Source organism: Mercenaria mercenaria, chromosome 4 (genome assembly GCF_021730395.1).
Source record: "Mercenaria mercenaria strain notata chromosome 4, MADL_Memer_1, whole genome shotgun sequence".
Lineage (NCBI taxonomy): Eukaryota > Metazoa > Mollusca > Bivalvia > Venerida > Veneridae > Mercenaria > Mercenaria mercenaria.
Window position 1 is genome coordinate 40,731,839 of NC_069364.1, and position 23,073 is coordinate 40,754,911.

Sequence of the window (23,073 nt, forward strand, 5' to 3'; positions counted from 1 at the left end):
CTACTTTGCATGTCCAATCATCCTATGAAGTTTCAACATTCTGGGTTAAGTGGTTCTCTATTTATTGATCGGAAATGGTTTTCCATGTTCAGGCCCCTGTGACCTTGACCTTTGATGGAGTGACCCCAAAATCAATAGGGGTCATATACTCTTTATGATCAATCATCCTATGAAGTTTCAACATTCTGGGTCAAGTGGTTCTCTAGTTATTGATCGGAAATGGTTTTCAATGTTCAGGCCCCTGTGACCTTGACCTTTGACGGAGTAACCCCAAAATCAATAGGGGTCATCTACTCTTCATGACCAATCATCGTATGAAGTTTCAACATTCTGGGTCAAGTGGTTCTCAAGTTATTGATCGGAAATGGTTTTCAATGTTCAGGCCCCTGTGACCTTGACCTTTGACGGAGTGACCCCAAAAACAATAGGGGTTGTCTACTCCAGCAGCCCTACAACCCTATGAAGTTTGAAGGTTCTAGGTCAAATGGTTCTCCAGTTATTGCTCGGAAATGAAGTGTGACGTACGGACGTACGGACGGACGGGGCAAAAACAATATGTCTCCTGGGGGAGACATAAATAACCATTTTAAGTTTCAAGTCAATAGCTTTGATAGTAACAGAGATATTTGACTTTTATCAAAAACTTTAACCAACAGAGACGCCAACACTGGGGCTAGTGCAATAGCTCTACTTTTTCTTTGAAAATTGGAGCTAAAAAAGCAGTTAACCTCTGATAATTTAAAAACTTGATGCTGCTGAGACTGTTTATCTTTATACCCCAGTCACACATACGGCGCGTATAGCTACGTCTAGCCATGGATAGAAACGTAGTAATCCATATCGATTCGTACCTGAGCCGTACCTTAAAGTAGTAATCCGTATCAATTTGTACCAATCCGTACAGCTCAGGTACGGATTGATACTGATTACTACGTTTCTATCCGTGGCTAGACGTAGCTCTCTGCGCCGTATGTGTGACTGGGGTATAAAACAGCTTCAGATGATATACAATGTGTTGACAGTATACAATACTTCATGAACTTTGCTCATGAGAAGAAAATGCTTAATACATAAACATAATAACTGATTATTCCAAGCAGAAAGGAATCCTCAAATTAACCCTTACCCTGCTAAATTTCTATAATGAACTTTCCCATCTTTCAATTTGGACAGTACCATTAACTGTTAAAGGGGGTGCATACCAAAAAGATAATGACTGAATGGCGAACAGTGTAGATCATGCAGGGCTTCAGATAAGATGCGTATTAGCGTAAATTATGCTTTGAAATAATGCATATACGCATGTCTGCTAATTTTTTAGTGTATAAAAACGTACATGAAATTACAGAATCGCATGCAATGACTTTTTACAAGCGTAAACAAAATCTGAATCGTCTGGATACTTTACATAACAGTGCACGATCAGCATTCATTGTGCCACATTGAAGGTACACAGGCATTGAATGGTACTCTATAAACCTCGGTTAAACTATATTATACACTCAATGCGTGTGTAAATCAGATTGTTGGGAATTAATATTGATGGTAAGGTAGTGTATTTTAAAGCGGTGTCAATTTAAAATATCAACTTCCGGTGTGGAGTAAACAACAACATGTCTCTTTCTAAGAATGTATGAAGTGAACAGACGTGCTACGCATTCTTTAAACCAACAAAAAATGATACCCAAAACATCGTTAAAGGTATATGGAATAATCTATTGGATTTGGCAGTGAGTGTGAAGCCAAAGCAAGCCAATGGAGAAAAAGAAGCAAAAACTTGAATGCTGAATTGAAACTGAACTGCAAACAAATTTATGGGTGTTACACCCAATAAATATGATATAAAACTGATTTCTGTTTTTTTTTCTTCTCATTTACGATATTCAGGAGTAAAATTACCCCTAGTCAATTTCAGATTTTACCATTTTACTCATTCGCAAGAATTATGATGAGTAAATACTCATAGGCCAAAAATATTATCTGGAGCCCTGTCATGATCAGACTGCACGTATGTTCAGGCTGATCATGATCTACATTGGTCGCAAAGGCAGAATCAATCGTGTCCGGCATGATAAGGGTTAAATGCATAACTTTCAAGATGTGCAAATTTTCTGACCTACAGGTAGCGTTTTACATTAGCCTAATTGAAATATTAATGTTGGCATCCCAAATGACACATTTTCGACTGGATAAAACAGAGGGTGGTTGAAGTAAATAAAAAAACAACAAGGCTTTACAATCAGTATTATCTGTTGCTTTTTTTATGGCTCCTTCTAAATAAACACAAAATTGTGTCACAGTTTCTGTAACTTTTTATATAATACAATGAACAATTATGATCAAATGTTAAAATCACAAATCATTCATATCCTGCATATATATTTTGATCTAACTTACTGGTTCTCCATCTGCAGTTTCTTTTTCTGCCTTCTTGCCCCTCTTCTTTGGACTTTGAGCCTGTACCATCAGGAAATAAACAAGCAAAATTTAATGAGAATTTTCCACAGCTAAATGACCGTTGCAGGAATTGTTCTTCTACAAGTTTGTAGTAACAAAGTTGTCTTATATTAAACCAATTCTATTACATTACTAAGGCAAATGAACAGAAACCAAAAATATAAATACCTAGATATTGCACTGGGTGGAAAAAAAATGTAGATTGCAACTCACTGAAGGGCAATAACTCTGGTTTTAATGAGTACATTCTGACTAGATTTACTACAAAACATCAGTGAGCTAATACAAACAAAGTCAACAGTCATACATGTCAAAGTCCACATACTGTATGATAGAGAAACAAGTTTATTTCATATCTTTAGCCCATATGGGCATCAACATTTACAATTTCCACAACATGAATCTGCAAAACCAAAACAGAGGCAACAACTCTTGTAATATTAAGTTGATTTTCACAAAATGTGCAGGGAAGCAGCAACAACTGTATGCATGAACATAAACTCTCAAACAAACATCAACTAAATCAGTCAATGTGACTGACAATTACAAAAGTAATGGCTGGAGGAAGTGTTTTAAAACTGACACCTGCGTATAAACTTAGAAAATGTTTTACTAATGATTTCCTAAATATAGGTACCATATGATATTCTAATATGACTAACAATGCTTTAACCATCACAACGATATAATGCTGACGTCTCGTCGACATGATATTTAGCACCATGTATACATCTAGAAATAGGGTTTTTAAATTTTATCAAATGTTTTACTTAATAGCATGTTTAAAACATAATGTCACATTGAACAACTGTGTTGATTAATTTACACATATATTAAGTTGGTTATTGGCTTTGCAGAATAATTCGCCATCTTTTGCGCCCAAACTGATTTCTTCCGCAAGTTGTATTACCATTTCCGGTCCTGGCATGCATAAACAAAAAGCGTGACAACCTAACAGTTGGCACCATGCATGTGCGAAGAAACAGTTCTGTCATATTTGATCTAAATTTTTCAATAAAATTCATATAAGAATCAAAATAATTTATAGCAAAACATTGTTTTAACACTATTTATACACTCAGGCAGTTATACGTCGTTCGAAATAATTCACACAGGCTGCACCCTGGTGAAATTATTACCCCCGGCGTATGACTGTCCGTGTGTATAAATAGTGTTAAAGCACCATCTTGCTATAAATCATTTCTTAAATATTTTTCAGCTCCGAGTCTTAATTTTAAGCTCTATCTTTCAGAAAAACAGAAAACAGTTTCCATGATTTTCCAGCTCAATATTTGAAACAACTTAGCAAAATTATTATTATTTAGCAATGTAAGAAAAGAATTAATGCATCATTATGTCTTGAAATGTTTTAAATACCGTGTATATTTCCAAAGTTTGTGGGATATTTACACATGACTTCTGTTACTCAACATATCAACACAGACAACACTCTGTAAAACTGTTACATACTATGAATCCCTATACCGGGCATCCACGCAGTCTGGTCAGGATCAATGCTGTTAGCTTTCAATATTATTGCAATTAGAGAAACTGTTAGCGAACAGCATGGATACTGACCGGACTGATGGTCGCAAAGGCACTGTGTTGGTTTTCTCATGGTACGGCTCATTAGTAATGATTATACTTACTACAGCTGTCTGTTCTGCACTTTGGTCCTCAGACTTTTCTGGTGATTTAGAGGTCTGTAAAGAAAAAGACCCAATACAAATTTAGTTTTATTTTTATACAAATATGGAACAGAACAACTTTTTTTTGTGTGTGAGTTGTGACCTTGACCTTGAGCCGACATGGCTGACTCGTGGGTTCTGCACATCATCTTGATAAAGTGATCATTTGACCCAAGTTTCATTCATGAAAATCCTTCAAAGGGTTTAGGAGAAACAGAGCAGACATGAAATGTTATGGACTGACAGACCCCAAAAAGGGGGATAACTCTATCAAAATTCAAATCAGAGTTATGAGGTTTGTTTCTCCTGGTTTAGACTTTGATAGTAAATAACTATTTTAAGCAAGTCAATAGCTTTCATAGTAACAGAGATATTTAACCAACAGCGACACCAACGTGGACTCTGGGGCGAGTGCAACAGCTCTACTTTTTCTTCGAAAAGTCAAGCTAAAAATATAGCCGTTAACCTCAGTCTGATAATTTTAAAATTTGTTATTGTTTCTCTTTAAACAGCTTCAGATGATATACCATGTGTTGACAGTAGAAGACAAGGCTTAATACATGTACATAATAACTGCTTATTCCAAGCATACGATCTCTAACTGCTATAAATATAGAACCAAAAACTAATGATAAACAAAGGAATCCTCAAATTAACCCTTACCCTGCTAAATTTCTAAAATGAACTTTCCCATCTTTCAATTTGGACAGTACCATGAACTGTTAAAGGGGGTGCATACTAAAATGATAATGACTGAATGGCAAACAGTGTAGATCATGATCAGACTGCACGTACATGTATGTGCAAGCTGATCATGATCTACACTGGTTTCAAAGGCAAAATCAATCGTGTCCGGCATGATAAGGGTTAAATGTTTAACTTTCAAGATGTGCAAATTTTCTGACATACAGGTAGCATTTTACATTAGCCTCATAGTTGAAATATTAATGTTGGCGTCCCAAATGACACATTTTTGACTTGATAAAACAGACGATGGATGAAGTAAATAAAAAAACAAGGCTTTACAATCAGTATTATCTGTTGCTTTTTTTATGGCTCCTTCTAAATAAACACAAAATTGTGTCACAGTTTCTGTAACTTTTTATATAATACAATGAACAATTATGATCAAATGTTAAAATCACAAATCATTCATATCCTGCATATATATTTTGATCTAACTTACTGGTTCTCCATCTGCAGTTTCTTTTTCTGCCTTCTTGCCCCTCTTCTTTGGACTTTGAGCCTGTACCATCAGGAAATAAACAAGCAAAATTTAATGAGAATTTTCCACAGCTAAATGACTGTTGCAGGAATTGTTCTTCTACAAGTTTGTAGTAACAAAGTTGTCTTATATTAAACCAATTCTATTACATTAGTAAGGCAAATGAACAGAAACCAAAAATATAAATACCTAGATATTGCACTGGGTGGAAAAAAAAATGTAGATTGCAACTCACTGAAGGGCAATAACTCTGGTTTTAATAAGTACATTCTGACTAGATTTACTACAAAACATCAGTGAGCTAATACAAACAATGTCAAAGTTCACATACTGTATGATAGTGAAACAAGTTTATTTCATATGTCTGGCCCATAATATTATGGGAATCAACATTTACAATTTCCAAAACATGAATCTACAAAATCAAATCAGGGGCAACAACTCTGGTTATATAAAGTTGATTTTCACAAAATGTGCAGGGAAGCAGCAACAACTGTATGCATGAACATGAACTCTCAAACAAACATCAACTAAATCAGTCAATATGACTGACAATTACAAAGTAATGGCTGGAGGAAGTGTTTTAAAACTGACATCTGCATATAAACTTAAAAAATGTTTTACTGTGGATTTTCCAGATAAAGGTACCATATGATATTCTAACAATGCTTTAATCATCACAACAATATAATGTTGATGTCATGCTGACGAGATATTTAGCGCCATGTATACATCTAGAAACGGTGCTTTCAAATTTGATCAAATGTTTTACTTAATAGCATGTTTAAAATGAAATGTCACATTGAACAACTGTGTTGATTAATTTACACATATATTAAGTTGGTTATTCGCTATGCAGAATAACTTGCCACCTTTTGCGCCCAAACTGATTTGGGTGGTTTTCAAAATAATGAAGCTTTTTCTTTTCTCTCACCTTACTTTAATTCAGTTTAGTTTTAGAATGCATTTTGGGGCAAATTATATCCAAATCAATGTAGTCAATAAATGTGTGCGATTTCAGCTTAATGAATCAAACAGTTTTAAAGTTATATTAAATTATATAGCTAATTTTGTCCCCTGTGCACCCAAAAAAGTGTGACATTTTACATGAAGTATAGTTTTGAACTGTGGCTTACTTTTTAAAACCATGCTTTATTGTTACAGCTTTGGCTTTTTTGTGTAACTTAAACTCTGCACATTTAAATAAAATACTTCTTTTCATTACCTACATCTTATTGTTACCAATATTTCACATCTTGTGATGGGACCCCCTTCACAAAAAATAGTGAAAAAAATACTAAATTTAAATGTTGAACACTACAATTTCATAACCCTATTACTTTTCTAAAGTCTTAATGTTTTTCTAAGATCCTTATCCCTTCAGCTGTGAAGACACAGTATGATTTTTTTCTTTAATAAATCAACTTTCTCAGAAACTTGATGGATGTCTATACACCTAAAAATGTCCCCTGTGCACCTTTTTAGTTGTTAAGTGTCAGATTTCTTATATTCTTTAAATAAAATGGGATTTTACTTTATTTTCCTTGAAAGGGAGTTACAACAGATACAAAAGCAGCATTCAACTTCACATAGTACTGACTGTTAAACATTCACAGAGCCAAAAGTGATGTCCCCTGTGCACCCTTTTTTGACATATATCAATTTTCATAGCATTACTGTAATTTGTGGTGGCAGTTCTATATTCTTAGCAGTGTGAAAGCAAAATTTAGGCATTACTTGATAATTTAGCATTATATAAGAAACCCTGGACAATTTAAAATTCATTGTTTGCATTTATTTCTGAAGTTGCCAATTTTCAAGTTTAAAAGTGGAAACATCAATTTTATTGCTTCTTAAGCTCTTTAAGTTTACCTAAATATGTAATGTTCACTAGTAAATATTGTGTAGTTAAAAGAATTTTACTTACCATGAACATATTCTATGAATAAATATTTTGATACAATTTGTCCCCTGTGCACCCTTTTTAGTAACATTATAAAGTATGTATGAATTTTACTATTCCATTTTATCATGCATGGCATTTTGTCATTTTTCTACTATGAATAAGCATTGCATGTAAACTAAATGATTTCAGTGTATTAGTTATGTATAAAGTCACTTATTTTTTCATTTAAAGCATTACATTCAGTTGAATTTTCATGTTTTTGTAGTGAAAATTTTCAATTTTGTAGTTATTTTGTGGAATAAATTAATTCTTTAATGGTATTTGTCTAAAGTTGATCACCATTAGTCTTTTTATGAATAGAAAACTAATAATGGATGAATATTACACTGATCTTCAGTATGTGTCCCCTGTGCATCTGTACAATAACTCAATTTTGAGTTGACAATTCTAGAAATTAGAATTACTGGACATTCTTGAAATTTGGCATGTGGTTTATAAACATGCAAAGTGAGAGAAAAAAATAGGTTTTATAATTATATGTTAGTTATTTTGCATTTAGCAACAACTTTTCTAGGTAAAGTTTTATTTTCATGTCAGATTTGTGCAGAAATTGTGATTTTAAAAACCAATGTCCACAAACATATGAGTAAATAAGTTTCAAACCATACACATACACCCATTACTTATCATTTATGTTTAAAAAAATACTGTTATACATATTTCCTTGTCATAAAACACTGCAACATTTATCACCCATCTTACGGGAAATTCACTGAACTTTCGAATTAAAGGCTGAAATATTTTCTTATTGGCATTTCTCAACACTTTCCGAGAGTTATTTCCTTCAAATTTGAAGTATTTGCTATCATAAAAAATAGGTGACCACCCTAAAAAATAAGTTTGAATTTTCAACCCCTATGTCACACTTTTGCTTCATTATTTTGAAAACCACCCATTTCTTCCACAAGTTGTATTACCATTTCCGGTCCTGGCATGCTTAAACAAAGAGCGTGACGACCTAACAGTTGGCACCATGCATGTGCAAAGAAACAGTTCTGTCATATTTGATCTAAATTTTTCAATAAAATTCATATTAGAATCGAAATAATTTATAGCAAAACATTGTTTTAACAGTATTTATACACTCAGGCGGTTATACGTCGTTCGAAATAATTCATTCAGGCTGCACCCTGGTGAAATTATTGCGCCTGGCGTATAACCATCTATCGTGTATAGTGTTAAAGCACTGTCTTGCTATAAATTATTTCTTAAATATTTTTCAGATCCGAGTCTTAATTATAAGCTCTATCTTTCAGAATACGGGAAACAGTTTTCAAGATTTTCCAGCTCAATATTACTGCTGGACACATGGGCAATATCTTGATATATTTTACTGCCTGGTGAAAGTAATTGAGCCGCGCAATGAGAAAACCAACATAGTGCCTTTGCAGCCAGCATGGATCCAGACCAGCCTGCGCATCCACGCAGTCTGGTCAGGATCTGTGCGGTTTGCTTTCAAAGCCTATTGCAATTAGAGAAACCATTAGCGAACAGCATGAATTCTGACCAGACTGTGCAGATGTGCAGGCTGGTCTGGTTCCATGCTGGTCACAAAGGCAGTGTTGGTTTTCTCATGGTGCAGCTCATTAGTAATGAGTATACTTACTACAGCAGTCTGTTCTGTACTTTGTTCTTCAGACTTTTCTGGTGATTTAGAGGTCTGTAAAGAAAAAGACCCAATACAAATTTAGATTTACCTTATACAAAGATGGAACAGAACTACTTTTTTTTCATATAAAGAAACACATGAAATAAAGACTGTTTACACAAACTAGGAAGTGACGTACTATTCAGTGTTACATGTGAAGTAGTCCAAAATGTAGTTCCATGTTGCTGATGACATATGGTATGAATATGGCATAATGTTTCCTATACAGATGTGGCATTTATATTTTTGGCTTAATAGTTTTATTGCTTATTGTTTTGAGAAATGCATTTTCAGAGAGTGATTCAGAACAGATTATTTTTCTTATATGCAAAACATCTCAGTATTTTTTTTATTTCTTTTTGTAAGAAGTCATGTTATACCAAATGGCTATATATATATAATATGATTTTCATATCATTGAAAATGCTCTAAATAGCAACATTACAACCATCACGTTTCTGTTAGTTATTATTACAGGATATTTTTCTTCTTGGTGTTCACCGTACTCATTGTGTAAGTGCATTGTACCATGGTTTGTTAGAGAGCGCCAACTGGCTTGGTACATCTGTCTTCAGCTCTCTAGGTTTTATGCTGGATTTACCATGCCAAAAGACCTACCCTGGAATCACAGGGGATCTGTTCATGGGTAGTAGGACATATCCACGCACCGGTGCATGCCACATGTCTGGGGGCAGACCTCCTCTGAGTCCAATACAGTTCTGCCAGTGGCCCCAGGGTGCTCAGTATCCATGTGTCCCCACGAGAAGGCATTGCATAGGGCTTGTCTACAGAGAGGCTATATACTGGCAGGGAAGACATTTGGCTTCCTTTTTGCCCAAAGGGCTAGCCAGCGGCAGAGGCTGAAAGCGGAAGGTGATAAGCACACAGCGCACCACACTAGACGCAATTAGTAAACCATTTGACACACTGGATTACAGGATAAAAATTATGTTTTTGAACACTTATATGTGTATGAATTAAGGGTGTAACTATCTACCACTGAACGGATAATCAAATTTGTTGGGTTTCAGTATAGTTTAAGATACAACGCATGCCCCCGTTAAGTACGGCACGGTACGGTGTATTTCCATTCTCCCATTCAAGTGAAGTAAAAATCAACAATCATGGCGTCCATTGAATTAAATTACCATCAGAAATTAAATAAATAAAATATGGACTCATTTTTGTTTCAAAACCATAAAATAGGATGACGACAGATTTAACAACATGCTGGTATTGTTATAATTACCATTACGTCTCATAAACTGAATAATGCATCCAATATGGCAGAGCACATTAAAGCCATATCTGCTTGTTCTTGTCCGAGAAAAAAAGATACGACTGACAAGGGAACAAGCTCATCTCTGACTTGTGCAGCAGACGAGGTACAGCTCAAAGACGCAATGCAACGGAAAATGCTCTTTGGCTCTTCACGAGTACTTGCTATAACAAAGTCCTTAGGAATAGGTTATTTTATTCATAACTTTATCATGACATCACAGTATATTAGGGGTTCTAATTGACCAATCAGAGAGCAGCATTTTCGAGTACCTGCCAGTTTCCACTTGGGTATAACGAAGTATATTTACAATGAACATATAGTGACTTTAGAAATAAATATCACACTACTTTAGAAATCAAATTAAGATTTTTCACTGCACATGTCCCAGATGATGCTACAGACAACAAAACTTTGAAGTTTCATTGAAATATTGTTTCAATGTAATACCTTTATTTTAGTTAAAAGTTTGAGATTTTACACAGGGAGTCTATGATAAAGTCCGAGTAAAATATAATTAATACCCAAGTGAAGTAAGTATCATTCCACAATGTTTTGGACATGTTAAAATTATGAATTGCTGTTGACTTTCGACTATTAAGTGTAGTTGAAACTTAGGAATCATTTTAACAGACTTTAGATTGATTGTATCTATATTATAAGAATCTTAGAATTATCCAAGGGATTAATTTCAATGTGTTGTCAAGTTGTAATGAAGTGTTTAAATTGTTTCTGCTGTCTTTTCATCTAAAACTACGTATCGCGATACATATTGTATCATACACCTTGTATCACAATACGTATCGTTTCACAAGGTGAGCGTATTGTTACACCCTAAACACAACAAGAGCTGTCACGGGAGACTATTTCCATGCTGGATAGTGAAACTGGGCACATTTGATGAGGCAGAAGCTGTCACTGGAGTGTTTAATGACTCCAATGTAGATGAAATGTTGGACAATAGCCTGAGTGTGTGTCAAAAGTATTAAGTAATAAGAGATATGGATCAAGTGTATCAAAACATCAAATAAGTAGAATTCTTAGCAAAAAGGTGGCATGAATCATGAAATATTGGTGCAAGAGTGATGCACCTTGTGTCATGTTGATCAAATCCATTTTGTAATAACTGAGATATAGTGAAAATGCATCAAAATTAACCTTTAATGCTAAGTAAAAGGGGGCATAATTCATGAAAAATTGGTGCAAGAGTTATGGACCTTGTGTCATATGATGTGGGTGATAAGGTGGAAAAACTACTTAAAGTTTGAATCAAATCCATTCAGAAATAACTAATTTAGAGTGAAAGTGCATCAAAACTTTAACCTGAAATTATAAGTAAAGAGGGGGGATAATTCATAAAATAATGGTGCAAGAGTTATGGCCATTGTGTCATATGATGTGAGTGATGATGTTAAACAACTAACTAAGTTTGAATCAAATCCATTTTGTAATAACTGAGATAGAGTGAAAGTGCATCAAAACTTTAACCTGAGTTCTAGGCAAAAGGGGGATAATTCATTAAATTTTGGTGCAAGAGTTATGGCCCTTGTGCCATATGATGTGGCACAACTGTTTTATGTTTAAATCACAAAACCATTTAGTATTATAATAGTAATAACTGAGACAGAGCAAAAGTGCACCGAAACTATAACCTGAAATTCTAAGTAAAAAGAGGAGATAATTCATGATGAAATATTGGTGCAAGAGTTATGGCCCTTGTGTCATATGATGTGAGGGATGATGTTAAACAACTATGTTAAGTTTGAATCAAATTCGTCTAGTAATAACTGAGATAAAGTGCACCAAAACTTTAACCTGAAATTATAAGTTAAAACGGGGGATAATTCATGAAATATTGGTGCAAGAGTTATGACCCTTATACCATAAGATGTGGTTGATGATGTTGAAAAACAATTTTAAGTTTGAATCAGAATAAAAAGCTACCGGTATGCATGTGGTCCAAATTTGAAGGCTGTAGCTACAGAAATGTGAAAGTAGGTCACTAGGTCAAGATCAAGGTCAACTCACGTCAAGGTTCATTTTGCCACTTAAAACAATACATGTGATCCAAATTTGAATGATGTAGGTTGTAGACATGAAGATTCTAAGTTTTTCCCTATATAAGTCTATATGAACCATGTGACCCCTGAGGTGGGGCCATATTTGACCCTAGAGGGATAATTTGAACAAACTTGGTAGAGAACCACTAGATGATGCTACTTTACAAATATCAAAACCCTAGTCTTTGTGGTTTGGACAAGAAGATTTTCAAAGTTTTTGTCTATATAAGTCTACATTTGACCCCTGAGAAATAATCTGAACAATCTTGGTAGAGGGCCACTAGATTTTGCTACATATCAAATATCAAAGCCCTAGGCCCTGTTGTTTTGGACAAGAAGATCAGAAACCTTTTAACTGTTCTTGGCAAATGTGACCTTGACCTTTGACCTAATGACCTCAAAATCAATAGGGGTCATCTACTGGTCATAACCAACCTTACTATCAATTTTCTTGATAATAGACCTAAGCATTCTTGAGTTTATTTTGTTGTTCCTGGTCACTGTGACCTTGACCTTTGACACACTGGTCAACCTCAAAATCAATAGGGGTCATCTGCTGGTCATGACCAACCTCCCTATCCGATGTAACTCATTGCAGACTTGGAGCGGTCTTCTGCGCATGCCCGAAAGTGATTATCAATTGTAGCGCACGGCAAAAATATGCATATTTTTGCATGTCCACATGCATTTACAGGGGTCTAGCTAGGTCCAAATTTTTGGGAGAAGTCACTTCTCCCTCAAGCTGATTTAGGGAGAAGTGGGGAGACTTTAGGGAGAAGTGGGAACTTTAAGACTTTTTCTACCGCAATGATGTTGAGTGATTCGAAAGGTGGTAGTAATTTTCTTGTTTCTTGATAAAAATCATTGATGTGACCATTCATTTTCTTAGTTAGATCATTTCCAATACAGTGGTTATCGTTTTGTTACAAAATTCTGAAAAAAGTCGTTTTCAAAATTCAAGCCGATGCTATAAATGTAACCCGCCGAATTTTGGTTATATCTTGTACATGTATGAAGTGTTTATTGTCAACACCAGCAAAGAAGTAGAAGTGTATTTATTTTTTATAGCTCTTTGCACCGAGTCATTCACCGAGAAATGTCAGTATCTAACTCGAAATATAAAACTGAAAGTAAAATGTGTACAGTAATCTAGAAATACATATTCAAATAAATTCATCGATGGAAGTCAATTTAACGTAGTTAATACATTACATGTCGTTCTTTTATCATAGATAACAAATAATTGTGTACCATATTCTAATTAATCGCATGGTTAATCAGCAGTTTCTTAAATAAAACATTGGTTTTTTTTAGCACTCGAACCTGTTGACAATTAACGCGAAGTGTCAAAGACGTAAGCGCGGCGCTGATTGGCTTAACACAATAGAATCTGGTGTATCAGATAATTTGATTCGCTTTCACACTTCTCGGGATAATCTCGCAAGTACCTGAGGTAGGCGGAGCTTAAATTATGCTGCCGGCGTGTGTTTGTGTATTCGACACTCATTATGACACGGTGCAAATTGTCAACAGTCTGGGTAGCAGTAATTAGCGAGTGCGGAAATCAAAGAAAATCGGGCGACTTGCATTTCGCTTTGAGGTTAGGTCTGAGCGAAGTTTGAAGTTCTAGAGCGCCTATTTCGCTCAAGTCGCCCAGTCGCGAGAGCCCTGATTTAGTGTACAATATGCATAAAATACTGACTAAAGGTTAGGGTTAGTATCACCATGGTTACAAAATATATACATTTAAGATATTTTCGATCAAATTTAGTTAATCCGGTATGTACCGGAGTCTGTAATTTATACCGATGCTCCAAGTCTGCACTGAGTCACAGTCCTCCCTATCAACATTCATGATCCTAGGCCCAAGCGTTCTTGAGTTATCATCCGGAAACAGTTTTACTGTTCAGGGTCACTGTGACCTCTACCTTTGACATACTGACCTCAAATCAATAGGGGTCATCTGCTGATGATGACCAACCTCCCTCACGGGTGGTAAACGCGCAATCCAATTCCCGCTGGGAATACGCTTAAATTGGGTTGCGTAACGTCCGGTGCTGGTGTTGCGCACAAAAAAAGACGAAATTGAGGTATGTGAAGTTATGATTTTGCATAATATGAGACAAGAATAAATTTTCTCGAAAAAAGCAAAATGCTGTTCGACACAAATATGATAGTACATCATATATGTAAAATATCTGGTTTGTAATTTATGATTCGGCTCTATTATCACAAAAACTCAGGCGACACGAAGCATGAAAAAAGTATGAAATCAACAAAAAATGGAAGTTTCTGACCTCATATGCCTAAACTGAGGACATCTGATGCTTTTTTTGATAACTCAATGGTTATAAAGTAACGAATATCAAAATTATTTGCTACAAATCTTGCTTACGGGGACATAATTGACAAAAAATCATCGGGAATGGGGTTGCGCACCGGGAATGGAGTTGTTCGTATACATCATAATGTATATACTGTATACGCGCAACTCCATTCCCGGGGCGCAACCCCATTCCCGATTATTTTTTGGCCAATCTTTCCACCAAAAGCAACATTTTCATTCAAGTGTATGCAATATTCATGACTGTTTTACACATGTTTGATCATTAGAAGCGTCACATTTCCAGAAAGAAGGCACAAGAGTTAGAAAATTTGCAGTTTTCATGACTCCATGCTTTTTTGACAGTTCGCGCCAGCAGAGTTTTCGTGATAACAGAGCTGATTCTTAAATTAATAAGTTGGTATTTCACACATATGATCTTTATTCATTTTTGTGTCGAATAGCATTTTGTTTTTTTTCAAAAACACTCGTAAATGTGTCATTATTTACAAAAACAAAAACCCACCTACCTCGATTTTGTATATATTGATGCGCAACACCAGCACCGGAAGTCGCGCAACCTTTTTTTCAGCGTATTCCCAGTGGGAATTGGACTGCGCGTTTACCACCAGTGTCCCTATCAACTTTCATTATCTTAGGCCCAAGTGTTCTTGAGTTATCACCTGGAAACCATTTTACTAATCAGGGTCACTGTGACCTTGACCTTTGACATACAGATCTCAAAACCAATAGGGGTCATTTGCTGGTGATGACCAACCTCCCTATCAACTTTCATGATTCTAGGGCCAAGCGTTCTTGAGTTATCATCCGGAAACGGATTGGTCTACATACAGACCGACCGACCGACAGACAGACAGACAGACCGACATCTGCAAAACAATATACCCCTCCTTCTTTGAAGGGGGGCATAATAACTGAGATAAAGTGAAAGTGCGCAAAAACTTTAACCTGAAATTCTAAGTAAAAAGGGTGAGGGATAATTCATGAAATATTGGTGCCAGAGTTATGACCCTTATGCCATATGATGTGGGTGATGATGAGGAACAACTATTTTAAGTTTGAAGTAAATCCATCAAGTAATAACAAAGATAAAGAGAAAGTGCATCAAAACTATAACCAAAGTGCCGAATGGGCAGGATGCCGGTGCTGACACCAGGTCAAGTAGGATAGCTCTCTATACTTCGTATCTTCAAGCTAAAAAATCAGTTGTGTTTTTTTAACATAAAATTTATTGATTAAGTTTTATTGTGTGTTAAAGTCATGACCTAGATTTTGGCACATTACGAATTTTTCAGGTTCTTGGTGCAAAAGTGATGTACCACAGCTAATCTTTTCTGCTTCATGTACTTGATTAATTTTTATATGTCAGACTTATTTATCTATTACGAAGGATGATTCCTCTAATTTCTTCTGAGAGATTACACAGCCATTCAGTAAAAAAATAAAAATGAAATTTTAACCCCATTCAAATACACTGTACTTTCATTTCGGAAAACAGTGTGTTACAATCTCTGCACACTTCCCTGTCATAAAAATCACACAGTTTTAAAATACCTTCTATGCAACACAATAAACCCAAGGTTTAAAAAAAACAAGAATGCGAGCATTTAATTTTTTTTTTTTTTGTGTAAAATAGAACAAGTTCAACGAAGAGCCGCAAAATATGTCACAGCATGGTGAATACAGCAGAAATAATAGCATGACATCCATGCTGAATCAATTTACCATGGGAATATTTATAACAACGCCTTCAAAAGCCAAAGTCATCATGGTGTACTGCATAGTCCACCATCTTATTGCAGTACCAGCTGAAATTTAATTGATCAGAACAAACACAAGTCAACTGAGGGGCCACAACAAAAGATACCTCATTACACACTCCAGGATACTGTTAGTTACATAAGGCATCGTTCTTACCAAGTACCATTCGACTATAGAACTCAGTTCCTGCTCAAACAGTTGCAGCTGCAACCATCAAGGGCTTTAAGTCCGGACTGCTGACAAAAGTCGTGTAAATATAAAAGGCATTTTTACTTTTAAATTGTACATTACAGCATCTTAACTTTACTATGTAGACCTCAAAAATCCATGTATAGTCACACACTTCGAGAATACTCGTTTTGCGGTATGGAGTCAATTGGAAGAAGAAGAATTTGTTACCAGGTGTTTCCAAGAGTTATCTTTCCTGATCCTGTTATTTTACAGATTTTATTTTTGCAAAAAAAGCCCCGTTAGTTCATGTGCAATGCTATGGTTCTTTGAAAATGTTATTATTATTAAACATGTAATGTTTAACATATAATTCTGATGCCCATATCATTCGGTCAAAGTTGTAAAATAAAACTTGAAACTTGCATGCATTTTCAACACAAAGGGCTCGCGAAATTACGTTGCATTATGACAAATCATACCTTTACGTTCTTTTTTGGTGGCATTTTTGCAAATACAGAAGCGAAAGGATGTTGTATTTGTAACAATTTAAATGAAAGTCTCAATCGAGAAGCAAATATGGATGCAATTTTGCTAATTTCTTCCAAAACTTTCGATTTGCCGGTCGGTGCGCTTGATTATCTACACTAAGGGCACCAAACTCGGTTAATATAGGCAACAAACTCGGTTATGTCCCGGGTTTTTTTGTTGTTTTTTTTTTTTTTTTGTTTTTTGGGGGTTTTTTGGTGTTTTTTTTTTTGTTGTTGTTGTTGTTGATGTTGTTGTTATTATTATATGCCATGGGTTTTTAAATAATTCTGAAATCTGTTGTTGTTGTTGTTTTTTCGAGAATATCTCGAAACAATACTTTGAAACAGCATATTTGTCTTAAAATCAAGACGAAATCTGATACCCCATGGATTCTTTCATTACAAAAATTGTAAAACTTTTTAAATCAATTTATTTTTCTTTTTGGGACAAATATTCACGTGCATAACGATAATAATCACGTGATGCCGTCGACTTCTTAAATGCCATAGTACATTTCAATAAATGTTTATAGCTTTTCCCGTGCACAACATAATAATCACGTGATGCCGTCAGGATTGGTCATGTGTATCCTTTAATGGTTGAAAAGCCGTAAAGCTGTATATCTAGATATCTATTATTATTATTATTATTATTATTATTATTATTATTAGATCTATTATTATTATTATACCAGATTTGTTGAGCGCCCTTTTCATATGAAATATATGTTCAAGGGCGCTTTACAATTAGATATGTGACATATCGCTGATATGTAGGAAAATCACGAAACACGAAATATGCAATCATAAAACTGAAACTAAATCATTTGATTTTAAAACGCCTATGTCATCGTATAAGACACGCTTAGACATTATTTTTGTGTGTCGGATAATAATAAATAATTTTCCCGTGCTCATCAGTAATAATCTTGATGATTTTTCAGATTTTATTTTATATCCGTCATTTGCAATTCTCTTATATCAATTTATTTATCATCTTGGGGCCAATGTAACTCACATGACTATTTTTATTGGAAAAATGTTTATCAAATGTTTTTTTGTTTTTTTTTTAAATATGTAAATATTAGATTTTCGGCAAAATAATCATGTTTGCGTACAAAATTAATCAAGGATTTTTTTGTTTGTTTGTTTAAATATCCAAAATAGACAGTAACAATGTCCTGTAATTGTTACAGGTATTACACAGCAGACGCATACAGACTAAGCTGTCCGTCAAGGAGAGGACATTCCTTTTATCTGCAAGCTATGTGTAAGTCTGTAGCCGTAACTGTCTATTTCTGTGTCCATCCAGTCCGAAGATGATTTGGAACCCACGATTCTTGAACGTAGTGTAAGTCCACTATTCTTTTTAAGTGTTTTGAACGGTAAACATGTTTAAATATCCCTAATTAGGATCAAGAAATCAACAAAACAACAAAAAGCATGTACTGAAGGTTTTTATACGATATTTTTTTATCTCTCGTTATTACAAACAAAGTCTCTCGTTATTATAAAAAATATAGATATTACCAATATCTTTTTTCATATTACTTAAAAAATTGGTAAATAGGAACACAGTTTCAAGAGTATATTCGAGCTATTTTGAGTATGAAAAAATGTTAAGCGACAGTTAAACCAAACCTAGGAAAAAGGAGCTGGTGTTCCCTGAATTCAATTAATAGGACGGGATAACTGGAATGTACCCGGATGTCAGTAAACACAGAACCTTCAACACGATATAAAAAATTTAGAACGAATCTCAATCCCTGAAGGATGAATATAGAACAACACTGAATGAGTGTACGGAGATAATTTTTACGGCCGCCACACAGCACAAACAACACAGTTGTGTGCATAAAAAAAAACAAGGATAATTTTCAAACAGGAAATGCCCAAGTCACGGGACAGTGTAAATAAATGTAATCCCCGCCAGGTGAATCTCTAACACACGTAATGGAAACAAAAAGCATGACAGTCATGTAAAATACAAAAATGCTCCTGTATAATTATATAAAAAGCAAACATTAAGGACCAAAAAAAACGTATGTACTCAATGCCTTTACAGAAGACAGAGCATATTATGGACTAGACTGCATCTTTTATGCTACAAGAAGAGGTTTTTATGGAAGGAACAAGACGCAGATATGATATGTCAATCTGCGCAGATATACATATAGGTCCCTGGCAAAGCATTTCAAAAATGAAATTCCAGAGAAAAAAGTAGTTTTTTATGCAAGAATAGCCATATTGTAATGATTCAGCATTTATTTCCAGCCTGGATTTTGTGATGAAATATTCAAAGAAACATTTTTCAAAAGGGCGGATATCCTGAAAAAATGCTTTATTAGATAATGACAACAGATAAGCCATGATCAACTTCTAAATAATGTCTGGACATATAAAGCAAACAACCTGAGTGATGTCAATTAATACGGGGTCTGATCACTGACAACAGTATTATAAAAAAAAATCTCTTTTCGATAAGTAGAATCAACAATTTGTCATATGAACAGACTATCATTATGAAAAGGAACTTGCAGGAGTTGTAGTTAATGATACTTAAACTGAAACTGTTAAAATGATCTGTAATAGATCCATATTTGGACACTTTTTCCACATAGGTAAACGTGCCATAGTGAGCACCTGCATTAAGCAGTCACTTGTTATAAGCAGTCAGGCAGCTAACTTTCCGAACGTACATTTGTTCTGATTTCTGTCTGACTTAAGCAACCACCTGTTTAAGCAGCCACATAGTGTCACTCCATTTGTTGGCTATTTAATAGTCTTATACAGGCTCATAATCATTTTGACACAAATCTGATTTTAAACAATCTGCCTATAAGATAAAATGGCAAACTACTCTCACCTCTTTTTATAAGATTTCTCTTCTATTTGTCATAGATTTTCAGAAAGAGATACGTTACTTGGTAGTTTTAAGCTCTTTTATTCGACACCGAGACAAACATATTGTGTTACAATGCAAAACACGTTGGCAGATAACATGAAAACTGTATTGATTTTAAAAAAATATATATAAAGAAGTATTTTGACCATAATAACCGAGGACAAGTATATCTAAATATGGAACACAAAATTACATATAGCTATAGTTAAACGGCAGAGTGAATATTGTTATAGTAGATCATTTCTTTATACAGTACGTGCATTAAATATATTTAGATTACTAATTTATTATGAAATGTAATATTACCTATCTTTTCTATCTTTATATAGATCTAGTTAATACCAGCAAGGGGAGATTAGACAGTTTATATAAATCGATCACAAATATGTTTACATACATGTCGTAGTGGCAGAACATTAAATAAAATGAATCGAGTGCACCAAAGTTTAAACGAATTTATATAAAATGAAAATAATAAACACATTTCTGCGAAACAACAATTACAAGGTTTGTTTTTGATTTATCAAAGCAACTAATGCAAACATTATTTTAAAGATGTTGAAAACTAACAAAACATTGAAATTTGTATGAAATGTTTTCGTAAAAGATGCGTTAGATAATCTGTATCAAAAGACGTTTGTGTAACCAAAGACGCTTTCTTGTCCTAACTGCACTGTGGAAATGTATATCTTTCTCAGTTTCTGTAAATGCAAAGTGTTTCTAGATATGGTTACTAAATTATAAAACTACAAGTGAAATACTATTAAACGACGAGCAGCATCGCATAGGCTGGCATTAGCTGCTGTTGTAAATAAGTAGTGTTCATCTGTTCAGGTGTTTCGTCATATCGTCAGGTACGCTTGCCGCGGCTTGGACAACTGAGATGCCAAGTTACTACAGACCCTACCATTCCTGATCACCATGAAATATCTCTCGCACGTCCTACTTTGTATTAAGATTTGTTCTAGATAGTAACCTTTACTAATCTACGTATACATGCACTGTATACATAAAATAGTTCGGCTGTACATACGGATTCAAGAGATTTATAACCTAAACCAGTTGTGATAAAGTTTTATAAGCGTATGAGAGAAATTTAAACTTAAGACGTATCCATATTTGATATATATGTGATCGAATAAAGATGATATACATTACCACTCCCCGGGTATTTGTTTTTTCGCATGTAGCAACTGTCCAATCAAGTATGCACAATATCCAGGGCAGTGTTCGTGATCATAATTACATCTGTATTTCTTTAATTGCACTGAAGTAAATTGATTTGCAATAGACATTTGAAATATTGATGAGATGGAATCAAATAAGCTTTTACCAGTGACAGTCTTGAACGAAAATGGCTAAAGATTGGTCGAGAACATTGTAACAACATTCATTATTCATTGCCTTAGTAAGACAGAAAAATGAGTTTACTAACATCCAAGAATGACCAAGATTCTTCAGACATTGATGAACAGAAGATATTCTCTTGTGTGACGATGGAATATTTTGAGGATGGTCTTTTCGATTGCATAGTAATGAATAAAGGATGTAAAATTTTGGATTATTTAAAGAAAGGTCTTGATATAAACCATGCTTTCCGAAGTACAGATAGGCCAGATAGACTGGGCAAAACGTTGTTAGAAATAGCAGTTTTGTACGGCGTGACTGATGTCGTCAAAATCTTAATAAAACGGAAATGTGACGTCAATTTGACATACGTTGTAAACATTAAGGACTTTTCTTATCAACTGGAAGAATTTAAGAAAAGAGATAAACTCAAACTGACGTGCATGTATAGATGTATTGTTCAGGCTGATATCCACCTAATTAAGATGTTAGTAAATGCAGGATTTGACGTGAATGCCTTTGACGAGCGTGGTTGCACATCCATATGGCATGCTGCTGATCTTAATAATTATGACATGTTAAAATCGATGTTACTATCTAAGGAAGCCGACGTGAACAAGGCTGACAACACTCGTTTAACACCGCTTCATATATCAGCAATGAAAGGTAACGTGAAAATGACGTCACTTCTTATACAGCGTGGTGCTGACGTGGATAAAGTCCAATTACGAGGATCAACCGCACTGATTCTTGCTTGCCGAGCGGCAGATTATGACACTGTGCGAATACTGCTGCTGAATGGTGCCGATCCCAATCACGTGGGCTATAACGGTCACAATGTTATATCAACGGCTTTACAATCAACGAAGGACATAAGAATACCAGAAATGCTTATATCTTGTGGTGCTCTTGTAGATTTAGAACTCATTGACTTGTGTAGAAAGGAGGGCAAGAAATTTCTTCTATTGAAAGAGCATCCTGAATTCTTTGAACTTTTGAAGGAGTGTGCATTTACTCCACGGACAATGAAAACATTGTGCTGTCTGAATATTCGAAGACTGCTGGTCCAGTCACGTGTCAAAATGCATTTGATTAAAAAAGTGGAGAAACTACCATTACCGCGTCTCATAAAGGATTACCTTCTATTCGGTCATGTCTAGTCATACTTTCTTACCACGTGATTTGTTGTTGTAGATATCTTTAGGTAGTATATGTTCGAATAATGTGTTTAAAAACATGTTTATAACATTTTCCGTCCATATATTACACCACTTGTTTACAAAACGTTGATATTTGTTCTTGGTGTCATGCTTAATCTCGAATGCTCACCATAGGTATAAGAACTACATGACTATGAAAATTTGTATAGAATATGTCATCTGTTAATGCTCATACCTTAATATCTCTAAGATTGTTTATTTTTTTTTTTCATGACAACTTATTGTTTCATACTGAACTATTATTATGAACAGTCAGTTCCTGACAGCAAAACACGAATTGACTTTCTTTCAAGTTTAATTCAATACAATTCTTTGGTTAACGTTTTGATGGAATAAACTTCAACATTCTACAGGCTTTTTCTCTCTGTCAGTTATGTACAGTCACTGATGTTCCAATGATTTCATGTATGTTCTTGAAATAAAATATCAGATGAGTATCATGTCAGTGTCTTCAAAGAACAACAACTGGCATTTA

At 34.7% G+C, this 23,073-nt stretch overlaps 2 protein-coding genes across 6 annotated transcripts in view; one reads left to right on the forward strand and one right to left on the reverse strand.

Annotated features, from left to right (window-relative positions):
* Positions 1-17,252, reverse strand: part of LOC123551510 (exodeoxyribonuclease-like) — a 28,977-nt gene extending 11,725 nt beyond the window's left edge. Inside the window, exons 1-5 of one of the 5 annotated variants that reach the window (XM_053540994.1) lie at positions 17,079-17,252; positions 8,943-8,996; positions 5,332-5,391; positions 4,107-4,160; positions 2,398-2,457 (exon numbers count right to left, since the gene is read on the reverse strand). In XM_053540994.1, the coding sequence (XP_053396969.1) occupies positions 2,398-2,457; positions 4,107-4,160; positions 5,332-5,391; positions 8,943-8,996; positions 17,079-17,102 (252 nt within the window). In that variant the 5' untranslated portion in view covers positions 17,103-17,252. Of the gene's footprint in view, positions 1-2,397; positions 2,461-4,106; positions 4,161-5,331; positions 5,395-8,939; positions 8,997-17,078 lie in introns of all 5 variants that reach the window. The other 4 variants (XM_053540991.1, XM_053540995.1, XM_053540997.1 and 1 more) reach the window with 4 other exon arrangements.
* A 3,065-nt stretch (positions 17,253-20,317) lies between these two features.
* LOC123551511 (uncharacterized) lies at positions 20,318-23,033 on the forward strand. The gene has a single exon (XM_045340497.2). The coding sequence runs from the start codon at positions 21,453-21,455 to the stop codon at positions 22,536-22,538; it is 1,086 nt and encodes a 361-aa protein (XP_045196432.1). The 5' UTR covers positions 20,318-21,452; the 3' UTR covers positions 22,539-23,033.
* The last annotated feature ends 40 nt before the right edge of the window (positions 23,034-23,073 follow it).